Source organism: Somniosus microcephalus, chromosome 2, assembly GCF_052327205.1.
Source record: "Somniosus microcephalus isolate GS21.2 chromosome 2, FLI_Smic_1.0, whole genome shotgun sequence".
Lineage (NCBI taxonomy): Eukaryota > Metazoa > Chordata > Chondrichthyes > Squaliformes > Somniosidae > Somniosus > Somniosus microcephalus.
In genome coordinates this window covers 313,966,094-313,986,177 of record NC_140988.1, presented here as the reverse complement: position 1 = coordinate 313,986,177, position 20,084 = coordinate 313,966,094, and the positions used below count along the sequence as shown (strand labels likewise).

Below are 20,084 nucleotides of genomic sequence, written 5' to 3'. Positions count from 1 at the left end.
CTATTGGTCAGGCCAACCATAACTAAACCCTTAAACATCAATGTTCCCGACTTAACCCCTCCTTTCTTCCACTCCTCTCTATGTACACAGATCACTAAAATATAATAGTCATGTAAAAAAAAATCAAAAAACCTAATGGAATATTAGCCTTTATAATTAGAAGGCTAGAATATAAAGAGGAGGAATTTTTATCATAGAATCATAGAAATTTACAGCACAGAAGGAGGCCATTCGACCCATCGGGCTGGATTTTCCAAGCCCCGAGGAGGCGGGCATGGAGACAGGACAGCCGGTAAAACCCGCCCCCATCCCGCCTTCGTGCCCTTTTGCCAGGAGGCGGGAAGATGCGCAGCTTCGAGTCCCGTCTCCTGGAGGCGGGAAAGGCATTTAATCCTGTTAACAGGCAGAAAAAAGGATTAGTGCCATTTTACCTTCACAGCTGAAGGCTTCCCGACCTCGGAGAACCCCGTCGGGTTGGAGGAGACGTGAAAGAGATCTGCGGCGGTTGGAGGCACCTGGAAGTAAGATGTAGAGGTGAGTGATGGGTGCAAGAGTGGAGTAAGTATGCAAGGCAAGTGATAAGTTTTTTAAAATGTTCACTTACCTTGTTTTCTTCCTACAGCCTTCATCTTCTCTGGATCGGGAGACCCGACATCCTCGTTGTCAATTTCACAGACTGGCTGTTGGAACCTCCGATCCGACAGCCATCTGAAATCGACAAAGTTGAAAGGTTTGATGAGTCCTGAATCCAAGGTCTCATCAAACTACAGAGAATGTCAGTGATTGACAGCTTCACAGAGCTGTCAAATGTTGACATTTCTTCTTTCAAGAAATCTTGACAGATAGCACGTCTGACATTGATGGGCTCTGTCAGTGACTCCCTCCCTAATTGGCCTGCTGAGCCCACAGGGTGGGCTTAACAAGGTCAATCAGGGGAAAATCCCTCTGGTTGGTCAGGCGAGGATGGAGGCGGGACATTGACACAACAAGCCGCAGTCCCGCCTCCAACTCGCCTCCATTCACAAAATCCAGCCCATCGTGTCTGTGCCGGCCAAAAAAGCGATCCAGCCTAATCCCACTTTCCAGCTCTTGGTCCGTAAGCCTTGTCGGCATATCCAAGAACTTTTTAAATGCAATGAGTGTTTCTGCCTCTACCACTCTTTCAGGCAGTGAGTTCCAGACCCCCACCACCCTCTGGGTGAAAAAAGTTCTCCTCAACTCCTCTCTAATCCTTCTACCCATTACTTTAAATCTATGCCCCCTGGTTATTGACCTCTCAGCGAGGAGAAATAGGTCCTTCCTATCCACTCAGTCTAGGCCCCTCAATTTTATACACCTCAATCAAGTCTCCACTTTGTATAGCTGGAGTACTGTGTACAGTTTTGGGCACCGCACCTTAGAAAGTTAGATTGGCCTGGAGCTCCATGGGTTAGATCATGAGGAGATTACATAAACTAGGCTTGTATTCCCTGAAATATAGCAGGTTATGGGATGATTTGATTGAGATTTTTAGGATTTTGAAAGGAATTGATAGGGTAGAGAGAAACTTTTTCCGCTGGTTGGGGAGTCTAGGACAAGGGACACAACCTTATAATCAGAGCCAGGCCATTCAGAAGATAAGTTAGAAAACACTTCTTCACACAAAGGGTGGTAGACATGTGGAACTCTCCCACAAAAAGCAGTAGATGCTAGCTCAATTAAAAATTTAAAATCTTAGATTGATCGATTTTTGCTAGACAAGGGTATAAAAGGATATGGAACCAAGGCAGGTGGATGAAGTTAAGGTACCGATCAGCCATGATCTCATTGAATGGTAGAACAGGCTCGAGGGGCCGAATGGACTAATCCTGTTCCTATGTTTCTAAGAAGTTGATTCCTTGCTGGGAAATGTTTCTCTAAGTGGTGCTTGCCCTCCAATTCCGCACCCATTCACGTGAGTCCAGATACTTAGTGTAGGTAGACTATTCCACACAGGAAGCATTACTTCTGAGCCTGAATTGACCTCTATACACAGGGTTTCACTCGGGGGATCACTAAATAGCAATCAGGAACTGGTTGATGTTCTCCTCCCTAATCTAGGGTGCTGAAACCTCCTCGTGCTAAAGAGTCTATAAAGAAAAAGACTTGCTTTTATATAGCGCTTTTCACAATACCAGGATGTCCCAAAGCACTTTACAGCCAATGAAGTACTTTTGATGTGTATTCACTGTTGTAATGTGGGAACATTGCCAACATAAGTCCACATTTCTGAGCCAAATATGTACCACAAATTGCATGATTTGGACTTCTCATAACGTGTCATAAATCAAGATTCCTAAGTTAGTGGAGGTGGAATCTTATGCACCTCAAGCAATGAGGGCAGAGTTTCATACTTCACTCACTGGGGAAAGGTAACCATTAGTAACATCACAGATTCAAACAGGATAACGCAGATAGTGGCACAACACATTGGTACTCTAGCTTGCTGCACCACGGAGGTGGAATGCAGGTTTGTGTGCATAATTCCCTGGTTATTGACCTCTCAGCGAGGAGAAATAGGTCCTTCCTATCCACTAAACACTGAATGAATATTTTATATCAGTCTTTACAGTAGAAGACACTAAGAATATCCCAACACTGGACAAACAGGGGGCTAAAGGGGGGGAGGAGCTAAACACGATCAAAATCACTAAGGAAGTGGTACTCGGTAAAATAATGGGACTCAAGGCGGATAAATCACCTGGACCTGGTGGCTTACATCCTAGGGTCTTGAGGGAAGTGGCGGTAGGGATTGTGGATGCATTGGTAATAATTTTCCAAAACTCCCTGGACTCGGCAAAGGTCCCAGCAGACTGGAAAACTGCTAATGTAACGCCCTTATTTAAAAAGGGCAGTAGACAGAAGGCTGGAAACTATAGACCGGTTAGCCTAACATCTGTGGTAGGTAAAATTTTGGAGTCCATTATTAAGGAGACAGTAACAGGACATTTGGATAATCATAATTTAATAGGACAAAGTCAGCATGGTTTTATGAAGGGGAAGTCATGTTTGACAAATTTGCTGGAGTTCTTTGAGGAAGTAACATATAGGGTGGATAAAGGGGAACCAGTGGACGTAGTGTATTTAGACTTCCAAAAGGCATTTGACAAGGTGCCACACAAAAGATTATTGCTTAAGATAAAAAATCACGGGATTGGGGGTAATATTCTGGCATGGATAGAGGATTGGCTATCTAACAGAAGGCAGAGAGTTGGGATAAATGGTTCATTCTCAGACTGGCAATCAGTAACTAGTGGTGTTCCGCAGGGGTCAGTGCTGGGTCCCCAACTCTTTACAATCTATATTAACGATTTGGAGGAGGGGACCGAGTGTAACATATCAAAGTTTGCAGATGATACTAAGATGGGAGGGAAAGTAGTGAGTGAGGAGGACATAAAAAACCTGCAAGGGGACATAGACAGGCTAAGTAAGTGGGCAGAGATTTGGCAGATGGAATACAATACTGGAAAGTGTGAGGTTATGCACTTTGGCAGGAAAAATCGTAGAGCAAGTTATTATCTTAATGGCAAGAAACTGGAAAGTACTGAAGTACAAAGGGATCTGGGGGTCCTGGCGCACGAAACTCAAAAGGTTAGTATGCAGGTGCAGCAAGTGATTAAGAAGGCCAATGGAATGTTGGCTTTCATTGCTAGGGGGATAGAATATAAAAATAGGGAGGTATTGCTTCAGTTGTACAAGGTATTGGTGAGACCGCACCTGGAATACTGCGTACAGTTTTGGTGTCCATACTTAAGAAAGGACATACTTGCTCTCGAGTCAGTACAAAGAAGGTTCACTCGGTTAATCCCGGGGATGAGGGGATGGACATATGAGGAGAGGTTGAGTAGATTGGGACTCTACTCATTGGAGTTCAGAAGAATGAGCAGCGATCTTATTGAAACATATAAGATTGTGAAGGGGTTGGATCGGGTGGATGCGGGGAAGATGTTCCCGATGATGGGTGAAACTAGAACTAGGGGGCATAGTCTTAGAATAAGGGGCTGCTCTTTCAAAACTGAGATGAGGAGGAACTACTTCACGCAGAGGGTGGTAGGTCCATGGAATATGCTGCCCCAAAAAGCTGTAGAAGCTACATCATTACATAAATTTAAAACAGAAATAGACAGTTTCCTAGAAGTAAAGGGAATTAAGGGTTACGGGGAGCGGGCAGGAATTTGGACATGAGTCTAGGTTCGGAATGGTCATGGCCCTGTGGGTAGCGGAGCGGGCCCAGGGGCCGTGTAGCCTGATCCTGCTCCTATTTCGTATGTCTAATTCTGTTAGATTCAGGAGATGGTTCTGTGATAGTGGATTGGCGGTTAGGATCAGATCAGCCATGATCTTATTGAATGGCGGAGCAGGCTCGAGGGGCCGATTGGCCTACTCCTGCTCCTATTTCTTATGTTCTTATGTACTCAGTCTAGGCCCCTCAATTTTATACACCTCAATCAAGTCTCCACTTTGTATAATTGGTGGATAAGAGTTGCCCTTTTCTGCCAACTGTAAACTAACAGAATGCAGATGTAGCACTGCTATCTTTTACCAAGTACAAATCCAGAGACGAGATGTGATTAAGTTCTGGTATTTGCTTCATTCATGATGAAAATTCAACAGCTACTTGCACTTTCTATAGCACCTTCCATGTAATCTAATGCGCCAAGGCACTTTACAGAGGGTCAGGGGGCTTGAGGAAGAAGAGAGTTACGCTTAGGGAAGTTGGGGGAAAAAGTTAAGTTTTTAAGAGGCATTTGGAGGTGGGAAGCATGGTAAAGGGGTTTACAAAGACCATTCAATTATGATGGGGCATGATTGCTGAAGGTTCTGCTAATGGCAATGTACAATACACCAGAATCAGAGGAACAAAGAATATTCGCTGAGATTGAAAAGGTAGGAAGGAGTAAGAACATTAGAGAAATTGAAAATAATGATGAGGATTTTAAAAATTGATTAACGAAGAATGGAGAGCCAATGGAGATTAGTGGGGGATAGGATACAAACAGTAGAGCTCTGGACAAGTTCAAGTTAATGTAGGGTAAGACGTGGGAGGCTAACAAGGAAAGCATGGTAGAGAAATCAAACCGTCCGGTGATTAAGATATGGATGAGGATTTTGGCAGTGGAAGGATGAAGTAAGGATGTAGATGGGTGATGAACTGTCAAGGCTCAGCCAAAGTGAGAATCCATGAAGATAAAGTGCATGTATTGTACTGCTCAATGAGTTTTTTCATTGTTCCTGAAAACAGTGTACTAATAATAACTAATTTTAAAGGTTTTTTCCTCACTAAACAGTTTTTAGAAATAGCTGCTTGTCCAGAATGATCGACAGCTGCCAAGTGAGAGAGGGCAGAGGTTGTGGTCTGAAACCTAGGAATAGCTTTCAGTCGGCCTCAACGCCGACCAACCCGCAGCGCATTGTCGCCCGAACTTGAGGGAGGCGGGTGCGCGCGTGTGTCTGCCTCTCCGCCGCGCTGATTGGCGCTCCTGCGGCCGAGGGCGGGACACATTGGAAAGATTCGGGCTCCGATAGGCGAGGCGAGCTGTCAGTCAAGGAGGGGCGTTGTCAGCGAGCCGTTGGAAGTAGGCGGTACGGTTGGCGAAGGAGGAGCGGCGCGCCAGTATAACGGCGACTGGTTAGATTGCCTGGTGAACGGACTTTGCTGCTGGTGTCGTGTCCGAGCGGTGCCGGCCTTTGCGACTCCGTGTAGCTGGTCGCTGTCTGTCCGGCGAGGGTCGGCTGTCAGGCTCGGGAATCGGAGGGGTGTCGGTTGGCGGCCATGAGGCTCACGCTGGGCCGCGCCGTCGTCCTGGTAACGGTGGCCGGGTTGGGGTTCTGGGTGTTCGGCGCATGGATGGTCAGCAAACAGCACGTGTTCGACCGGGAGGAGCTGGCCCGCCTGGCGCGCCAGTACTCGGGTAGGTCACAGGGCAGTTGAGTACTAACCGTATCGCTGTGTGCTTCCAGCAGTGTCATCGGAGACTCTGCGGCAGCGCCGAGTAACATGTGCCTGCGGTATTATGTGTATTTTAAGAAAGGAAACACTTGGGATTATACAGCGCCTTTCACGACCACACCAGACGCCCCAAAGCGCCAATGAAGTACTTTATTGAAGTGTCGTAAGAAACGCGGCAGCAACCTCCCACAAACAGCAATGTGATAATGATCAGATAATCTGTTTTGGTGCTGTTGATTGAGGGATAAATATTGGCTAGGAACTCCACTGTTCTTCTTTTGAAATTGTGTCGTGGGATCTTTTCCGTCCACCGGAGAAAGCAGACGGGCCCTCAGTTTAACATCTCATCCGAAAGGCGGCACCTCCGACGCTGCAGCACTCCCTCAGTACTGCACTGGAGTGTTGACCTAGATTTTGTGCTCTATAACAGGACTTGAACCCACAACTTTCTGACACTGAGGCGAGGGTGCTACCAGCTGAGCCACAGCTGACAACCCACTTTAGGCTGCATTTGCTCTGCAACTTCAGGGTTTCGAGGGCACATTGGGTGGTAGTGTATCTTGAGCCTGCATTTGGGGCAAGACATGACTCGGGAGTGAAGTGAAACTGGCTCTAGGTCAGGAGCTAACTTTGGGTTTAAACCACAATTTTACTATTGTGATGTGAAATGCCTTTGCACTGGTGCTGCAGTTTTATGATAAACTAGCTGGAGAGCCTGGCGTTGCCAGGGCTGTTTTGGGGCAGGCGGTTTAAATCGAGTGCCAGGCTTTGGGGCCCTGTCTGTGTCCCTTTTGTGAATCTGGTGCTGGGCAACATTTTAAATCGAGTGGCAGGCTTTAGGGCCCTGTCTGTGTCCCTGTCTGTCTACCTTTTAAAAGCTTGAAAAACGAAAGTGAAAGTACTTATAAAACGTTTTTGGTAAATCTTATGTTGGCGCGAACAATTTTCATCCGACCGAAAAGTAAATACGCTTAAAACCGTACTGGAAGCGTAAGCTTTCTTTGGAGTTAACGCGCGTGTAGGTACGCCCTGTAACTTTCGAGCGCATAGCCCGACAGACGCACAAGCGATGACGGACAGAATGACAGAAGTACCGCTTTATATATATATAGATACAGCTCTGGCAGCCATTTGCACTGGATTCCAATTGGTCCCTACCTTTTGAATTTAGTCTTTTGGCAAGTGCAAGTCTAATGAACGGCTTAGAACAAAGTCTGGCCCAATGTTTTACAGTGAGGACTGGAAACAATAGTTTCAGTCTTCTAGATGTAAAACTGCAAAAAAAAAACTCATCCACCAAGTCACTTACAGCGGTTGACCGCACCATCCTCCTCCAATGCCTCTTCTCCATTGTCCAACTGGGTGGGACTGCCCTTGCCTGGTTCCATTCTTATCTATCCATTAATAGCAGTGAATCACCTGCAATGGCTTATCGTCTTGCTTCCACGCCGTTACCTTAGGAGTCCTGAAAGGATCGATCCCTGGCTCCCTCCTAATTCTCCTCTACATGTTGCCTCTGGGCCACATCATCCGAAAACACCGTCAGGTTCCACGTGTATACTGACGACACCCAGCTCTACCTCACCACCACCTTTCTCGACCCCTCCGCTGTCTCTGATTTATCACGCTGCTTGTCTGACATCCAGCCCTAGATGAGCAGAAATTTCATCCAACTAAATATTAAGATGACTGAAGCCATAGTCTTTGGTCCCCGCCACAAACTCTGTCCCCTAGCCACTGTCTGAGGATGTACCAGACCGTTTGCATCCTATTTGACCCCGAGATGAGTTTCCACTGCACATCTGCTCCATCACCAAGGCTGCCTCCTTCCACCTCCGTAACATCGCCTGTCTCTGCCCCTGCCTCCGCTCATCTGCTGCTGAAACCCTCATCCATGCTACCTCTAGACTTGACTATTCCATTGCTCTCCTGGCTGGCCTCCTATCTTCTACCCTCCATAAACTTAAACTCATCCAAAACTCTGCTGCCTTTATCCTAACTCGCTCTATGGCCTTGCCCCTCCCTATCTCTGTAATCTCCTGCAGCCCTACAACCCACCGAGATCATTGCGCTCCTCCAATTCTGGCTATTTGTGCATTCCCAATTTTACTCGCTCCAGCTTTGGTGGGATGGTATCAGCTGCCTGGGCCCTAGGCTCTGGAATTCCCTCCGAGTCTCTACCCTTCGCTCCTCCTTTCAGATGCTCCTTAAAACCTAGCTCTTTGACCAAGCTTTTGGTCACCTGTCCTTATTTGACTTGGAGTCAAATTTTTTTTGATAACGTTTGAAGCGCCTTGGGATGTTTTACTATGTTAAAGGCACGATATAAATGCAAGTTATTACTTTCAGTTCGTGTTCAGCTTGACGCTGTGCGACCTGCTTCCAAGTTTTGGTACTCCTACTGTGCATCTCCCAAAGACAGTACAAGAAGATTGATAATTCACTAAGGAACCAATATCCATTACATTGAAGAAATTGCGCAAGTGACGTTGGATACCAAATGGCCAATTTCATTCTAAATATTTGAGCAAATTATCAGGGCACAAATTAGTTTTCAATTAATTTTCTCTACTCGCTGTTAATTAGATTGGACTGGAGGTTTTGTTAGCTAAAGCACTATTTTACACTGGAAAGCTGGCATCAAAAAGAATATAAATTGCTGCCTTACTGTCTGTACGATTTTTCTCTGCAAATACTATTTTATTTAATACCATTCTGATTTGTAAAGGATCTGAGGGACTTGATTTGGGATTGCAATACTGTAATAAAATAACTGGGTAATACTAACTGTTTACTTTTAAACACAAATACATATACTTAACAGTCCATGAGTTCAATCTCCACAGTGTGTTGAGCTGTTTAAACAGATTGTCTGCTGTTACAAGGAATGACTGTGCTATTTAGCATGTATTTTACCAAATGCCAGAAAGCTTGCCAATTTTTTGAAGTTTATGAGCAATGCTTTTTCTGTACTTGAACAGTAGAAATAAAGACAGTCACCGCATTTGGAAAGTGCTCATGAATTGCTGAAGTGTGTGCAACTTTTCATCTGCATCCACTAACTTTGGTCAAAATATAAATTTGTAATGTTTTAAATAATTGTATGTAGTTCACCTGATGGTGCAGTTGGTAAATGCATTATCCAACATGGAATTGAGTCATGCAGGCCAGGAAATGAGATCTCATCTCTGTGCTGAGTTCACTGGTTTCTGCTCACAGTGGTAGGGAGTATTGCAGTTTCTGTCAGCACCCTGGATTAGGAAGAGGAAATTTGACATGGGTTCCTGGTTGTAATCATTATCCAATAACTGCCATTGGAGGAACGTGTGTGGATGTTGGGATCAGACTTCGCTTTGAATAACCTGACTGGATTCGCTGTTAAATTTTGACATGATTAATGGCCACTTGATTGAGTGTGTCTGCGGAACTCTCCTCCAGGAGGGCGGCGGGGTGCAAATTGTATGTATGACCTCTTGGTTATTTGTCACGCAAGGCAATTTTTGAGAGCATGTATTTTACCAATCTTTAAAGATGTTTTAACTAATTAATTGTTAAAAACATAAGAAATAGGAGTAGGCCATTTGGCCCTTCCAGCCTGCTCTGCCATTCAATAAGATCATGGCTGTTCTTCTACCTCATCTCCACTTTCTTGCTCTATCCCCATATCCTTTGAATTCCCTTAATATTCAAAAAATCTATCGCTCTCTGTCTTGAATATATTCAACTGAGCCTCCACAGCCCTCTGGGGTAGAGAATTCCAAAGATTCACCACCCTCTGAGTGAAGAAATTTCTCCTCCTCTCAGTCCTAAATGGCCGACCCCTTAATCTGAGACTGTGACCCATGGTTCTAGACTCCCCAGCCAAGGAAAACATCCTCCCTGTATCTACCCTGTCAAGCCCTGTAAGAATTTTGTATGTTTCAATGAGATCACCCCTCATTCTTCTAAACTCTAGAGAATATAGGCCTGGTCTACTCAATCTCTCCTCATAGGACAATCCCTCCCCAATCCCAGGAATCAGTCTGGTGAGCCTTCGTTGCACTCCCTCTATGGCAAGTGTATCCTTAGGTAAGGAGACCAAAACTGTGTACTCTACTCCAGGTGAGGTCTCACCAGGGCCCTATATAGTTGCAGTAAGATGTCTTTACTCTTATACTCAAATCCTCTTGTAATAAAGGCCAACATACCGTTTGCTTTCCTAATTGCTTGCTGTACCTGCTTGTTAACATTCAGTGATTCTTGTACAAGGACACCCAGGTCCCTCTGAACACCAACTGATCCTTGTGGTACCCCACTAGTTACAGCCTGCCAACCCAAAAATGACCCGTTTATTCCTACTCTCTGTTTTCTGTCCGTGAACCAATCCTCAATCCATGCTAGTATATTACCCCCAAACCCATGAGCCCCAATTTTGTGTAATAACCTCTTGTGTGACACCTTATCGAATGCCTTCTGAAAATCCAAATACACCACATCCACTGGTTCCTCCTTATCTATTCTGCTAGTTACAAGCTCAAAAAACTCTTGGGGGAAATCGTGTTTGACGAATCTGTTTTCATGAATCTATGTTGGCTCTGCCCAATCCTATTATTATTTTCTAGGTTCCCTGTTACCACATCCTTAATAGATTCGAGCATTTTCCCTACTACTGATGTCAGGCTAACTGGTCTGTAGTTCCGTTTTCTCTCTCCTTTCTTTAAATAGTGGGGTTACATTTGCCACCTTCCAATCCGTGGGAACTGTTCTAGAATCTATGGAATTTTGTAAAATGATAACCAATTTATGCACTATCTCTATAGCCACCTCTTTCAAAACCCTAGGATACAGGCCATCGGGTCCAGGAGATTTATCGGCTTTCAGTCCCATTAATTTCTCCAGTACTATTTTTTACTAATACTAATTTCTTTCAGTTCCTCATTCCCTTGGTTCTCCACTATTTCCGGGAAGTTTTTTGCGTCGTCTTCCATGAAGACAAACACATAGTATTTGTTTAATTTCTCTGTCATTTCCTTATTCCCCATTATAATTTCTTCTGTCTCAGCCTGTAAGGGACCCACATTTTTTTCGCTGATCTTTTCCTTTTTACATACCTATAGAAGTTTTTACAGTCAGTTTTTTTATGTCTCTTGCTAGTTTACTCTTTTTCTATTTTCCTTTTTCTTTATCAATATCTTGGTCCTCCTTTGCTGAACTTTCTATTTGTGGCACGTCCATTTAAAAATTCTAAAGAAAGAACTTGCATTTTATATAGCACCTTTCATGACCTCAGGATATCCCAAAGTGCTTTACAGTCAATGAAATACTTTTTGAAATGTAGCCACTATTGTAATGTAGGAAACACGGTAGCCAATTTGCACACAGCAGCTCCTACAAACAACAATAAAATAAACTACCTGATGATCTGTTTTTTAGCCTCTGACAGTGCGATTCTGCGCTCAAGTCTCTGGAGTGGGACTTGAACCCATGACCTTCTGGCTCGGAGGTGAGAATGCTACCTACCTCTAAGCCAAGTCTGTCCCCTAACATCACTATTCCCAGACAAAGCTATAAAACGTTTTTTCTTGTTTTGTCAACCTCTGCTGTCTGTCACCTTTTTTGTAATTTTTTTTAGGCTGAGAATAGTCTTTCAGAAACAGAAACATAGAAGATAGGAGCAGGAGTAGGCCATTCGGCCCCTCGAGCCTGCTCCACCATTCAATGAGATCATGGCTGATCATCCAAATTCAGTACCCTGTCCCTGCCTTCTCCCCATATCCCTTGATCCCTTTAGCCTTAAGAAATATATCTAACTCCTTCTTGAATATAGTTAATGAATTGGCCTCTACTGCCTTCTTTGGTAGAGAATTCCACAGGTTCACCACTCTCTGGGTGAAGAAATTCCTCCTCATTTCTGTCCTAAATGGCCTACCCCTTATCCTTAGACTGTGACCCCTGGTTCTGGACTCCCCGACCATTGGGAACATCCTTCCTGCATCTAGTCTGTCTAGTCCTGTTAGAATTTTATAAGTTTTGATGAGATCCCCTCTCATTCTTCTAAACTCCAGCGAGTACAAGCCCAATCGACCCAATCTCCTCATACGTCATTCCTGCCATCCCAGGTATCAGCCTGGTGAATCTTCGCTGCACTCCTTCCATGGCAAGAACATCCTTCCTCAGATAAGGCGACAAAACTGCACACAATACTCAAGATGTGGTCTCACCAAGGACCTGTACAACTGCAGCAAGATATCCTTGTTCCTGTACTCAAACCCTCTCGCTACAAAGGCCAACATACCATTTGCCGCCTTATCCGCCTGCTGCACCTGCATGCTTACCTTCAGCGACTGGTGCACAAGGACGCCCAGGTCTTGTTGCACTTCCCCTTCTCCCAATCTATTGCCATTCAGATAATCTGCCTTCCTGTTTTTGACACCAAAGTGGATAACCTCGCATTTATCCACGTTATATTGCATATGCCATGCTTCTGCCCAATCACCCAACCTGTCCAAATCACTGGAGTTTCTCGGCATCCTCAGCACACACGCCCACCCAGCTTTGTGTCGTCTGCAAACTTGGAGATATCACATCTAGTTCCCTCGTCCAGATCATTAATGTATATTGTGAATAGCTGGGGTCCAAGGACCAATCCCTGCGGTACCCCACTAGTCACTGCCTGCCACTTGGAAAAAGAGCCGTTTATTCCAACTCTTTGCTTTTTGTCTGCCAACCAGTTCTCTATCCAAGTCAATACCTTGCCCCCAATCCCATGTGCCTTAACTTTACACGCTAATCTCTTAGGCGGGACCTTATCGAAAGCCTTTTGAAAGTCCAAATACACCACATCCACTGGTTCTCCCTTATCTATTTTACCAGTTACATCCTCAAAAAATTCCAGTAGATTAGTCAAGCACGATTTACCTTTTGTAAATCCATGTTGACTTTGTCCGATCCTGTCACTGTTTTCCAAGTGCTCTGCTATTACATTTTTTATAATAGACTCTAGCATTTTCCCCATTACCAATGCCAGGCTTACCGGTCTGTAATTCCCCGTTTTCTCTCTACCACCTTTTTTGAACAGTGGGGTAACATTAGCTACCCGCCAATCCATGGGTACTGTTCGAGTCCATCGTATTTTGGAAGATGACCAGCAATGCATCTACTATTTCTAGGGCCACTTCCTTAAGTACCCTAGGATGTAGATTATCAGGCCCTGGGGATTTATCGGCCTTCAATCCCGTCAATTTCCCCAACACCATTTCCCTACAAATACTGATTTCTTTCAGTTCCTCCCTTTCATCAGACCCTATGTTCTCCTATGAACAAATTCTGCAGTTCATCCATGTGATCTTTAAATGTTTGCCATTGCCTATCCACTGTCAACCCTTTGAGTGACATTCCCCAATCAATCCTACCCAACTCGCGCCTCATACCATCGTAGTTTCCTTTATTTAAATTCAGGACCCTAGTCTCTGAGTCAACTACTTCACTCTCCATCTTAATGAAGAATTCGATCATATTATGATCGCTCCGACCCAAGGGGCCTCACATAACAAGATTGCTAATTAATCCTTTCTCATTACATAATACCCAGTCTAAGATGGCCTGATCTGTAGTTGGTTCCTCGACGTATTGGTCCAGGAAACCATCCTGTATACACTCCAGGAATTCCTCTTCCACAGTATTGTTTAGGGTTGCAAAGGGGTGGAAAGTTTCCGGAAAGTTTCCACGGGAAGTTTAGCTTGGGAATTTTGCCCAGAAAGCATATGCTAGCATAATATTGTTTTTTTTGTATTTCTTTTTTTTCCCCACAGGTCCTCTCTTAAAATTACTAACGGAGATGGAATCTTAATTATTAAGGAATTTCTTAATCAATATATGTTTATCTTCTTTCTTGTCTTGTTTTAATAATTACAAGTTTTGTGTGTGACTGTGAACAAATGTGTCCTGATTGGTTGGATGAGCGATTAGCTCCCTCTATTTGTAATATTTGCATATCGAATTGTGATTGGCCTGCAGGCATCTGTAAGACTGCTATAGTTTTTTTAAGATCCAGGTTAGGGGTCCTGAGGGAAGTCATTTTGTTTTCTGCTGATGTTGTGATGATGCAGTAAGTAAATCAGACTTTATACCAAATAAACCAGTTACTTGTTGAACTCTGTTGTCCTTCAATTTAAAATATACAAAATAATACACTGTTGGTGATGTAGCGTCGTGTGTGTACAGGTCATGCTTCCATCACATGGAGCATCAGCAAAAATGTACTCACCCTGTTGCAATCGTGCTGATCGACCGCAGTTCGACACAGAGATGAATGCCCTTTATTTCTCTGCATAGAACAATGCCACGTTTACCGTCGGATGTGTGGAAGCATTTTACCCCAGGCATTAAAGATGGAAAGACTGTGTACATGTGCAAACACTGTAGAAAGCCATATGTAAAGAATGCCACAAAGATGCAGCAGCATTTATATCCAAATGCAACAACTTCACTCAAAGCTCACAGCAGTCAGCCCAGAGTTCCTCTGCTTCCATTCAAGATGATGATGGTTCTAATTCAGCATCAGGCTCCTTATCAGCAACTCCTGGCCCACTTGGAAGGTTCTTTGATACAATGGATAACCATAGCCAGAAGAATGCAGATGAGTGCCTTGCTCAAGCTGTATATGCAACAGGCTCACCCCTCATGCTCACAGCCAATGTGTACTGGAAGAGATTTTTCAATGTTATTCGCCCTGCATACTGTCCTCCCACCAGACATGCTTTGTCTACTTATTTGCTGGAGGCTGAGTATAACAGAGTCCAAGGAAAGCTCAAAGAAACGATAGCGATAACTATAACGAAGAGCACAGACACGAAGGACAACAGACACACAGGCACATACATTGCTGATGAGCTGAAAGCGGTCATCAACGATCTTGGATCACAAAAGGTCTTTGCAGTAGTTACTGACAATGCTGCGAATATGAAGGCTGCTTGGGCTCAAGTGGAGGAGGCCTACCCTCATATTACGTCTATTGGGTGCGCAGCTCATGGGCTTAACCTGCTCCTCAAGGACATCATGGGTTTGAGAACCATGGAAGTACTGTACAAGAGAGCCAAGCAAGTTGTTAAGTATGTCAGGGGAAAACGGGTAGTTGCAGCAACCTACAACTCCAAGCAAATGACCAAGAACAAGAACACCACACTGAAGCTGCCCAACAACACTAGATGGGGTGGTGTTGTCATAATGTACAACAGCCTTCTGGAGGGTAAGGAGTCGCTGCAAGAAATGGCAATATCCCAGTCTGGGGATATGGAAACCACCATCAAGAGAATACTGCTGGATGATGTGTTTTGGGAGAGAGTGGTTAGCAGCCTTAAACTACTCACCAGTAGCATCTGCAATTGCTCAGATTGAAGGAGATGACGCTGTCTTGTCAGATGTTCGCAGGCTTTTTACTGATTTTAAAAGAACATATCAGCATTGCCCTACCCACATCCCTGCTGCTCAAAGCAGAGGAGAAGGCAATTGTTCAATTCATACAGACGGTCAAGAATTTTGTGTCAAGCCGATTCATGCTGCAGCATACATGCTGGACCCAAAGCATGTTGGAAGACCAATACTTTCTGGAGAACAGATCAACAGCGCTTAGTGTGATTTCTACCCTCTCACACCATCTCAATCTGGATGTGGGCAAAGTTCTGGGAAGTCTGGCAAAGTTCTCTACCAAGCAAGGTCTTTGGAATGGGGATGGGATATGGGAATCATGCAAGCATATCAGTGCACATACCTGGTGGAAGGGACTTTGTGCATCTGAGGCCCTGTCACCTATTGCATCGGTGATACTCCAAATCCCACCTTCATCAGCGGCCTCTGAACGAAACTGGTCACTTTTTGGAAATACGCATACAAAGGTGCGCAACAGGCTGACTAACGAGAGTGGAGAAACTGGTGGCTATCCGGGCGAACCTACAACTTATTGAGCCAGATACAGAAGTGTCCACCACACAGCTAGACACTGACACAGAGGAGGAAATGGACACGCCAGAGAATCAGGAGGAGCAATGAGGAGTAGAAGACTCAGAAGACTCGCGAGTAGAAGACTCAAAGGGACAAAATAAGGACAAATTACAGGCTAAATAAGCTGACGCTCATTTTATTTTAGATGGGTCTTTTTTGTGGGGGTTCAATAAAGTTCAAAATTATAACCTAAATAAAGTTTTGAAAGCCTGTTTTTTTATTTGTATGGAACAGTATGTCTATTTTGACGACAAAGATAATATAAGGGTCAGAGACAAAAACCATCAGTGTGCAAAAAAACTCTAAATTCCCATGGAAAGTTTCCTCTTAAAAATTCCCAGAATTTTGCAACCCTAGTGTATTGTTACTAATTTGTTTAGCCCAATCTATATGTAGATTAAAGTCACCCATGATAACTGCTGTGCCCTTATTGCACGCTTCTCTAATTTCCCGTTTAATGCCATCCCCGACCTCTGCATTACTGTTTGGCGGTCTATATACCACTCCCACTAACAGTTTCTGCCCCTTGGTATTTCTCAGTTCTACCCATACAGATTCCACATCATCAGAGCTAATATCCTTCCTTACAATTGTGTTAATCCCCTCTTTAACCAGCAATGCTACCCCACCTCCTTTTCCTTTTTGTCTATCTTTCCTGAATATTGAATACCCCAGGATGTTGAGTTTCCAGCCTTGGCCACCCTGGAGCCATGTTTCCGTAATCCCAATCATATATATTCGTTTACCTCTATTTGCGCAGCTAATTCATCCACCCCTTATTACGAATGCTCCTTGCATTAAGCCACAAAGCCTTCAGGCTTGTTTTTTTTAACGCTCTTAAATCTTTTAGAATTATTATTTACTGTGGCCATGTCTGATTTAAACCCTTGATTTCTCTGTCTGCCACTTTTGTTTTTCTCCTTCCTGTCTTTTGCTTTTATCCTTGTTTCTGTTTCCTCTGTCTCTCCGCTCAGGTTCCCAACCCCCTGCCAGGTACAAACCGTCCGTTTTGTACTGGTCCCACCTCCCCCAGTACCGGTTCCAATGTCCCAGGAATTTGAATCCCTCCCCCTTGCACCATTCCTCTAGCCACGTATTCATCTGAAATATCCTTCTATTTCTACTCTGGCTAGCACGTGGCACTGGTAGCAATCCTGAGATTACTACCTTTTTGAAGTCCTATTTTTTTATTTACCTCCTAACTCCCTATATTCAGCTTTTAGGACCTCATCCTGGTTTTTACCTATCGTTGGTAATTACATTTGCAAACGGCCCTCAAATAGACCTCCTACATTGCATGCCAAATGTGGGATACCATGCTGTCCCTGTTTGAGTAGGTGAAGTCTAATAGTTCTGGGAAAGCTTCTCTTGGGTAGTTCTTGAGACCTTCCTCCAATTTGGCAGTGGTGTGACGCCATTGATGAAGAGAACAGCCACAAGGTCATCCTCGTGCAGCACTGAAGGATTGCTGTGTTGCTGAAGATGTTAAATATACGTGTTAAATATTAAAAACCTCTCAAACTGTATCTTTGGTAACCTCCCCTAAATCTTAAGGCTCAGCATTTGTATTCTGTCTGCAACCTGCCTTGGGAAATGTTACTTATTAAAGGAGCTGTATAAATGAAAGTTATAACCTGTCTGCCTGTTCCAGTGGTTCCGGGCTTTCATTCTTTCTAGCATAATCAAATATAAATGAACTGGTTATTCATCTCATTGCTATTTGTAGGGTTTTGCTGTGCACAAATTGTCTGGTACATGGAATTGGGGGGTAATATGCCGGCATGGATTGAGAATTGGTTAACAGACAGAATACAAAGGGTATAAACGGGTCATTTTCAGGATGGTAGGCTGTGACTAGTGGGGTACTGCAAGGATCGGTGCATGGGCCCCAGCTATTCACAATCTATATCAATGATTTTGGATGAGGGGACTAAATGTAACATTTCCAAATTTGCTGATGATACAAAGCTAGGTGGCAGTGTCAGTTGTGAAGAGGCATCAAGGGGATCTCGACAGGCTGTGAGTGGGCGAGAACATGGCAGATGGAGTATAATGTGGATAAATGTGAAGTTATCCACTTTGGTAGAAAAAACAAAGGCAGAGTATTTCTTAAATGGTGAAAGATTGGGGAATGCAGATGCTCAAAGGGACCTGGGTGACCTTGTACATGAGTCACTGAAAGTGAATGTGCAGGTGCAGCAAGCCATTAGGAAGGCAAATGGTATGCTCGCCTTCATTACAAGAGGATTTGAGTGCAGGAGTAAACAAGTCTTACTCCAATTATATAGGGCCTTGGTGAGACCACACCTGGAGTACTGTGTACAATTTTGATCTTGCCTAAGGAAGGATATACTTGCCGTAGAGGGAGTGCAGCGCAAGTTCACGAGATTGATTCCTGGGATGGCTGGACTGTCATATGAGAAGAGATTGAGTAAACTAGGCCTGTATTCTCTTGAATTCAGAAGAATGAGAGGGGATCTCATTGAAGCATACAAAATTATTACAGGGCTTGATAGGGTGGATGCTGGGAGAATGTTTCCCTTGGCTGGGGTTTCTAGAACCAGGGGCCACAGCCTCAGGATAAAGGGTAGGCCATTCAGGACTGAGATGAGAAGAAATTTCTTCAGAGGGTGGTGAATCTTTGGAATTCTCGACCCCAGAGGGCTGTGGAGGCTCAGTCATTGGGTATATTCAAAACAGAAGTCAATAGATTTTTGACTAGTGATATGGCGATAGGGCCGGTGAATGGAGTTGAGGCAGAAGATCAGCCATGATCTCATTGAATGGCGGAGCAGGCGCAAATGGCCTACTCCTGCTCCTATTTCTTATGTTCTTATTTGCCTGCATAAGTCACTATACTTCAAAATAATTCATTGTATGTGAACCACTTTGAGATGTTTCTGTGAAACTTGATAAGGCACTCTAGCCTTATAAATTAAAATTTGGTTATAGTTCTTAATCCGCATTTCTACATTAATTTTATTCTCTATGTAAAACTTAGATAAGACATTGACCATGTCTTGTAGCCTGTTTCCAGTAGCCCCTAATCACATGATATTCCGCATAATGATTCCACTGGAAGAGCTGTGAGAAGTCCGAACCAGAATGGGAACATGACATTCAGTAAAATACACGTCCTTTCGCACAATACTGGTACTAACTACTAAGATCTATTGACTCACTGTATAATCTCATTTCCTGGCACATGTTAGAGAGAAATCATGTGGCATTCATTGTACATGTTGAGGTTTATCAGATCCACCCCATTAACAAATGGTCGTGTAATTCAAATTCTACCATGGCGAGTTGCAAAATTGAATTCAAGAAATCAGTCATTTGTGGGCCAGTACCAGGAAAAAATACCATGCTGAGTTGTCATAAACACCCAATTGGTTCACTAATGTATTTGGTTACGTGACAAATAAAAAATTGAAGGGAGCATTCCCTACCAGTCAGGTCTACAAGTGACTCCAGTCCCACACTACGTGGCTCTCAACACTCTCTGTAGAGACCTACCTTTCAATTGTAAACAGTTGCTACAATGTTTAATAATTAGAAAATGTAATGGACCGGTTAGAAGTAACCAAAGCATCATATCTGTGAAAGCTCAGCCCAGTCAACTCTGGAAAGTCAGAGAACGCAAATTTAAATCCCACCATGGCACTTTGAGAATTTCAAATCAGTTTTTAAAAAATAAAATAAATCTGGGATCAGTAAAAGTGACCTTGAAACTGTCAGCTTGTCGTAAAAACACAACTGGTTCACTAATGTCCCTTTTGAGGAAGGAAACCTGTTCTTAACCAGTTTGTGCCAGGTGACTCCAGTCCCACATGTCATGGTTGACTATTAACTGCCCTCTGAAATGGACTAGCAAGCCACTTATTTGTATCAAACTACTAGCTGTTCAAGATGAAGGCTGACCACCACCTTCTCTGCAGTCTAGAAAATCTGCATTGTACTCTCTGCACAGTCTCAATATCCTTTCTATAGTGTGGAGCCCAATGCTGCACACAGTATTCTAACTGATGTAATGTTAAGCCTACATAAAACCTTAATTATACGTCTTAACTTTTATATTCTATACTTGTGATAAAACTTAGAATTCTGTGAGCATTTCTTACTGTGTTTTCACCCTGAG

General features: G+C 43.9%; 1 protein-coding gene across 1 annotated transcript in view; it reads left to right on the top strand.

Moving 5' to 3' along the window:
• Window positions 1-5,423: 5,423 nt before the first annotated feature.
• Window positions 5,424-20,084, top strand: part of sigmar1 (sigma non-opioid intracellular receptor 1) — a 35,662-nt gene continuing 21,001 nt past the window's right edge. The window contains exon 1 of the mRNA XM_085974079.1: window positions 5,424-5,930. Within this exon, the coding sequence (XP_085830205.1) occupies window positions 5,792-5,930 (139 nt within the window). The 5' untranslated portion in view covers window positions 5,424-5,791. The remainder of the gene's footprint in view (window positions 5,931-20,084) is intronic.